This window comes from Chlorocebus sabaeus, chromosome 20, assembly GCF_047675955.1.
Source record: "Chlorocebus sabaeus isolate Y175 chromosome 20, mChlSab1.0.hap1, whole genome shotgun sequence".
NCBI classification, from domain to species: Eukaryota; Metazoa; Chordata; class Mammalia; order Primates; family Cercopithecidae; genus Chlorocebus; species Chlorocebus sabaeus.
The window spans coordinates 10,694,505-10,701,825 of record NC_132923.1 but is presented as its reverse complement, the minus strand read 5'-3'; the positions used below and the strand labels follow the sequence as shown (position 1 = coordinate 10,701,825).

The 7,321-nt window shown below is 42.5% G+C and overlaps 1 protein-coding gene across 1 annotated transcript; it reads left to right on the top strand.

The window, feature by feature from the left end:
- The first annotated feature begins 5,521 nt into the window (after window positions 1–5,521).
- LOC119624222 (late cornified envelope protein 2D-like) lies at window positions 5,522–6,069 on the top strand. The gene has a single exon (XM_037997561.2). It carries the CDS (start codon window positions 5,737–5,739, stop codon window positions 6,067–6,069), a length of 333 nt encoding a protein of 110 aa, XP_037853489.1. The 5' UTR covers window positions 5,522–5,736.
- Window positions 6,070–7,321: the final 1,252 nt, after the last annotated feature.

The following is a 7,321-nucleotide window of genomic DNA, read 5'->3' as shown; positions in this document are numbered from 1 at the left end:
CATTTACCCTTGTAAGACCTGCTTAATAATTACCTAATTTGCTTAGCACAGAATCTTTGGAAATAGTTCCTTGCTCTGGGAAATCCCAAGGCATATATATGCAGTGATTGCAATTATAATATTTAATGTGAGCTATTCATCTAACTGAAATTCTTCTAATTCCAGTGATTAAAAAGATAGAAATACTGGATATAAATGGACATAGGCAGTGAGGGTGTTGGGGTGTGTGTGTGTAGCGATCATATGTAATTAACATAGTTTTATCCCATGATAGTCTATAAAGAGTGCTGTCTGGGTCATGAAAAATGATGGGCTCTGTCTTGGTTTTTATTGGGAAGCAAGTGCATAGATGTTGCATAAAACTAGGAGGACTGGAGAGTGGGAGCACAGCATTCGGCTGGGGAAGTCCTTGGTTTTTGCCCTTTGCACTTTGGTTCCACAGAGGTATAGTCAGTACAGCACAGACAAGGCTGCTGACACTGCACAGTAACTGGAGCTCTGGGAGCTGATGAAGCTGGAGCTGCTTCCCATGCAGGGGTCAGTCACACAAGAAGAACCGGAGATGAACATGGGCTGTGCACTGGAGCGGCACTGTGGAGGGCCCTTCAAAGGTGTTGGCATTGATGATGATGTTTTGTCAAAGTATCTGAGTTTGAAAGTGAATTGAATAATAATTCAGATAAATTAGATCCAGGAAGGGAATAGTTTTGCCCTTTTAAACCTGTTCATGGTGTGCTGGCAGACAGTTTATACAATGCATTAGTATCTAATTAGTACCTGTGAAGAAACATATTACTCCAAGTTAAAAGTGTTAGAAGCAACATTCCTGAAAACAGAACTAATGCTAAATCAATGTCAATTTCTGTCTTTCATCATTTCATTTCATATCTACATACCCCATTCCTACCTACTATATTTCATGAGCTTTAAGAGGCTATCAGTTGTAAGGGGCACCCTTATTTCATGCACCATAAAGAAAGAGAAAAATGTTGCAAATTCAACTATTACATGCCACCAATCATATGTTATATGCTGATTTAAGGGCTGTTAACAAATGTAAGAAGAGTGTATCATGGAATTGATGAATTAAGATAAGTATAAAACCAATCTTCTTTAGGTCATATAAATATGTATGTAAATACCAGACAGGCCAATTCTTGCTTTGCCCAGAATACCCCTCTGCTGTCCTGCTCCCTATCGCAGGGCCCTCTTCTCCTCTCATATTCCATACTCCCGCTGTTGCTCTTTAGACTCCCATATGGGTCTGTCAAGAGCCAGTTCGATGGCACCCAGTGGTAAACTCACCAGGGCAACCAGCTAAGGAAAATGGCAGGTCCCAGACGTGGCGAAACAGATGCGGGGCAGTATTAGAACATCTCTTATAAGCTATGCTAATATTAAGATCTGAAATGAGTCCCAGTTCTAGCAGGACCATGACACACGAATTCTGGAGTTCATGCCCCTCTAATGTCTATCAGCCAAATGTGACTTCAGCAAGGAGCCATTCTGGACCTGGGTTCTGAAGCCCCACTTTCCTGTAGAATCATTTCTTGTTAAAAATTAGGGAATAAAATTGTCCAGAACTTAAAATTAAGCCAAAAAGTGATTTCTGATCAGTCTTTTAAGGTTTTCCTTCTTCCTAGTAACTAACAAACTTGCCTAAGATTTATGGGGACCCTCTAGGAATTTTTTTTTAATTGGTGGGTTGATTTTACTTACTATATTTGGTGTTGATTAAGGCCCAGACTTTGTAAAGCTAGACTGTACTTAACAGAAGATTTACAAGCTCATGGTTTCATTGCCTTTTAAAAGTGTAACCAGTATGTATCTAAATTTGCAATCTTGTTTTAGAAGTTTTTCCTCTGACTGTATATACTTTGTTATCTCCAATTCTTTGAACCAGCATTACTATCATGCTGGTTCCCTTACTAACAAGTGAAAAAATCTTTGATATGTCTGTAATATATTAACATATATAAATATACTTTTAACTTTTTGGAAATTATAGTTAAATAAACTCTTATCTCCACACTTACTCTTTCGGGAGTGAAAACAGGTCCAACCAGACAGTGCCAGACAGTATCGACAAGAAGATCAAAAGGGCTACAAAGATATAGTAAAGGGAAAATTTGGATTAGTGAATCTATTAAATAAGGTGAGATATATCAAGATACATGTAAGGCTTTTTCTTGTACTGTGGCTAAAATAAAGTTCCAGCATTTCCTGGGGAATAATTTTCTGGAATATATGGAGTTTAAGTTCCCAGGGAGACAAATCAAGGAGCTACACGGAAAGACCAGCCTGCAGGTGAACTTCAGATGAAATGTCTGAAATCACCCCCAGGACGTTCTTCTCATGACACCTATGTGCTCATTCATGAGGTCTTGCAATCACGCATTGATCCTGCCAACATTCATGTGGCAATGGGTTGGCTGGTCCCTGAAGGAACATGGGCAACTTGATACGGGGTCTCCTGGCTCAGGGGCATCACATATGAGGGTGTGAGAACTGTGGAGACAGAAGCAAGAATACTTGCAGGCAGGTGTTTCTTCACTGACTTGTGAACCAATTCTCAACATTTTCTGAGTTATAAAGGGGCAAAGGGGACACGTTAAAGAGCTGCTTATATCCCATTTCTGGTTTCCCAGGGGGTTGGATCCCATTAGTTCTTCCATTGCTTACTCAACCACTCAATCCAGATGCTCATGTATGTGCATGTTCATTTCACCTGCACTTTTATATGAACACAACACACACACACACATACAGTGCACACACACACACACAGACTTGCCCCCCTATTTGCTCACTTACAACATTGTTACAAGTATTTTTGTCAAAGAGTATGAGGAAGCTGAGGGTGATATCACCGTGAAGACAGTGGAATGAACTAACATATTCTAATCACACTGGGAAATAGTGACTCAGGAGGTTCAGTCCCCAGACATCATCTCCTTTGGTATCCATGTTTGTCTACAGTCATCTTCAAAAAGGCCACTAAATTCTACAGTCCTTGAGGTCATGGGCTACTTATTATTCACCTCTATATCCCTGTGTTTGGACATACGTGCTCCAAGAATGTTGTAGGCTTTCAAGGAATGCCTTTTGAATACACTGCTCTGGTCACACTGTTGATTTACTGTATCCTTCAGGTAAAAGCTGTCTGAGAGCAGGAATCAGATCTGATAATAGGATTGGATAACTGGGAGAATAGAATCCCTCCATTAGAAGCTGACGATGGGAAACGGCTTTCTCTGCATCCTCCCCTCTCCCACCAAGTAGGCATTAGGCAATGTGAAGGCAGTCTGTTTCTCTGTTTTAATCAGAGATGTGAATGTCTATCGTTTTCAATTTTAATTTTAACACCTCTATTGAGACTTAATTCACATATTATGTAATTCATTTGTTTAAAGTGTAAATTCAGTGGTTTTCAGTATATTCGTGGAGTTGGACAATCACCACCACAATTTTAGAATATTTTCGTTACTCCAAAAAGAAAATCTGTATCCATTGGCAGTAATTTCCCAATTTCTCCCAGCCTGCCAAAGCACCTGGAAGCCGTTGATATTTCTTAGAGGACAGGCATAAACGTAAAAGTAGATGCAGGGAACAGAATCTTGTCCAGGCTCTCGTTCCTCAGATGCCCTAAGTCAGCTCTTCAGGGGTCCAGCCTGGGAGAGGCTGTAACTGGCTAAAGCCTCATCTCCTTTCTATTTCCACAGATTTGCCTACTCTACACATTTCATGTAAATAACATCATACAATGTGCAGTCTTTTGTGACTGGCTTCTTTCACTTAGTGTAATGTTTTCAAGGTTCACCCTCAATATATCTGTTTAAAATAAATGAATAAATGAATGGGTAACTCTGTCTAGTGCAATCCAGAATCAGAACTCTGAATAACTAGACCCCTGGCTGACCCTCTACTTCCTGGTAGGAAAGGAGTTCCCTCTCCATAGGAGCCCCAAGAAATGATGTCTACTTTCCAAGAGAGGTTTCAAATAATCTAATTCTCTGGTTGAATTAAGCTCTCTGAGGGTAAGGACTCTATACGGGCAATTAGTGACACATAAGACCTGGACGAATACCCAATACATGGCATTAGTTTTCTTTGAAACACATATTTATTAAGGGCGTATCAGGCACATAGTGTCCTACCAAACTTTTTCTTATTTCTCACTTAATATTAAAAACAGCTCAGTGAGATAGGTATATCTGGTTTATAACAGCTATTACATATGAGAACTGATACTCACAGTGAGCATCGTAGTGACACTCTAGCAATTGTTAATAATTGTTCTAGCTACTTCTATAGACTACCCAGTTAGCATATGCAAGTTTCCTGACTCCAGTAATGGATTCACTACAATTCCTTCGAATGAAGGAAACATTTAGATTTTAGAGGGAATTGCTTATTCTCAATCATTCTCCTTGCTCTAGACTACAGAATCAACTCAGATTTAATACAGTGAATGACTTGTCATGGTGAGTCAGAGGAAAAGCAGAAACACAGAGGCCAGGAGGAAGGGCTGAGAGCCTAGGCAAGGGAGGGATGCCTAGAAAGAGACAAGGCTGTAGAAGCCCCCTGGGATGGCTGGATCCACAGCAGAACATGGAAGAGAAACTGCTCAGGGTTGAGGGAGTTGTAATGGAACATTTCCACAAGGTCAGAGAAAGCTGTGGCTCAGAACTGATGTTTCCTCAGAGGACATGCATAAAAAAGATGCAACCAACAGAACCACATCCAGGCATGGGTGCCTTGGGTTCCCTAAGTTAACTCTTTAGGTCTCACGCCTGGTAAAGGCTGTGACTGACTAAAGCCTCTCTAGACCCCAGCCCCAGAACAGAAAGGAGTCCTGGAATCTCCTGAGGCCTCTTTGGATTGCAGGGACAAGGAGGCAGGGGAATGTCAGGAATGACCCAGCACGTGCCTGGTTGTGCAAGAGCCACCTCCTGCTCTTCTCAGAGCCAAGCCTGGGCCCTATAAAAGACACATCCAGCTTCAGCACCTCATCTGCTCTGACTCCCCAGGGACGTGTCTGTGCTCCTGCGTGTGACCAGGGTGAGTGGCAACCTGGAATACCAGAGAGGTATGAGCGGCGCAGAGGGATGGGGAGGATGGAGGTAGGCTGGAGAAACAGAGTTGTGTGCTTGTGTTCTGCCATACTGAGCAGGAATAGGACTCAGTTTGCCTCAAATCTCTAGAAGCTCTGGGACCTGCTGGAGCTCATATCGAAGGGAATAGCTAACTGTGCCCATTTTTCCCAACTCTGTCTTCAATGACTTCATGTTCACCATCTTGGGCAGACTGCACTATGGAAATTGTCAACTGCTTCAGGCCAGGCCCTTTTACCTGGAGTTTTCATGGCTAAACATTTTCCAGAGGATCCCTGGTGTGTCTGCAACACCCACCTGGGTGCTGGGGCTTGTATTAAGAGAACAGGTACTTCATGGAGCTGTGAATACTCTATTCAGGCTTGTGAGGACAGAGCAATCCCAGTTTCCCCATGAAAGGAAGAATAAGAAGCTCATTCTGTTGATTTTTTAAATCTATGTACTTTAATCTGGAGGAAAGATTCAAGTTGTTTCTTTCAGGTTACTGATAGGATTGTATGATCTAAATATCGTTTTTCTTCACCCATGCATTGATTTTAGAAGAGGTATACTTATGACCTTTGGTTTGAAATATTTAAAGAGTTTTATTATTATCCTTTAGGTTGACTACACTCCTGCCAGCATGTCTTGCCAGCAAAACCAGCAGCAGTGCCAGCCCCCTCCCAAGTGTCCTCCCAAGTGTACCCCAAAATGTCCACCTAAGTGTCCCCCCAAATGCCCACCCCAGTGCCCAGCTCCATGTTCCCCTGCAGTCTCTTCCTGCTGTGGTCCCAGCTCTGGGGGTTGCTGTGGTCCCAGCTCTGGGGGTTGCTGCAGCTCTGGGAGTGGTGGCTGCTGCCTGAGCCACCACAGGCCCCATCTCTTCCACCGGCGCCGGCACCAGAGCCCAGATTGCTGTGAGAGTGAACCTTCTGGGGGCTCTGGCTGCTGCCACAGCTCTGGGGGCTGCTGCTGACCTGGTCTTCAGAGGAGCTCTTGGGACTGAATGATCAAGGACATGCTGCAGCCTGATGGATACTCTTTCCACTTCCTCTCATTCCTTTCATGAGTCGTCAGAGACCGCAGAGACTTATGGGGCTTCCCTGGAAGAACTTCGTGCTTGATGGAGCACCCCAAATGGAAGCCTTCTCTTCCTCTTTTGCTTCATATTATAATAAAGCTCTGATTTCTGACTCACTAAATATCTTGGTCATTCTCTTCCCTTCTGAGATTTCTAATGTCTTCCAAAGGTCAGAGCCTCAGAGAAATTCTCTTCATGAGGCAAGGACAGGACATGAGTAGCTGATACATGAAAGGCTGCTCCGAGGAACTGATTACCCCAACTGGAGGATAGATGGAGATCCTAGAGGGTCACATCTGGTTATGGCAGCTTTGCCTTTCTCTCCACTAAGCCAGACACATGTTCTAATTCTCTGTCTATTCCAGACATTGGGAAGGTTGGGAACCTCCGTTGACTTGTTCTTCTCTAGTGAGAAGAACACACCTCTATGAAGCAAAACTTCCCTGCTGTTAGGATCAATAGTTGAATAAAATGCTTGAAACAAAAGTTGAGACCTCTCCTCCTGCAAAGTACAGCCCATGGTCAGTGAACTTCCGTCCTGGGAGGGTGACTCTGGTTAAGATCCGCCTTTTGACTTGCCCCTCAGACACCTAGTGTCTCTTCCTCTCAGTGTTAAGGGAAAAGCGACACAGCAGGGGGAAATAAGGACTAGTGCTTCTTAGGTTCAGGCTGACAGGTGTCTACATGAAGATGATGGATTCAGTGCAGAGAGAATCTGACAGAGACGGAGTGTCTTATTAAGAGGTTCATCTCCCTCCTCATCCTTACTGCTGCTAAGACAAACACCCAACTGTTTAACCAGTCTGAGATTCTGTACTCTATGCGTTTTAAATCACCCTCTGCACTGAGTCAGTTTATTTGACTTGATGCTATTCATTATTTTTGCCAGTCTCATTTTTAACTGAATTTTCAAGTCCCTGACCAGTAGTAATTTTGAGCTTCTAAAAATATGTACATTGGCCATTTCTACAAAATTTATAATATGATTTTAAATTTTCTTTTCAATTTCCAAGAGCTCTTGATACATCAAATATATTAACCTTGATCTGTCTTTATTAAAATAGTTAATCATCAGATTTAATTGAATCTGTTTATAATAGCTTTTGCTATGGAAACGTTTTTAGTTTTTATATACTCAAATATGACT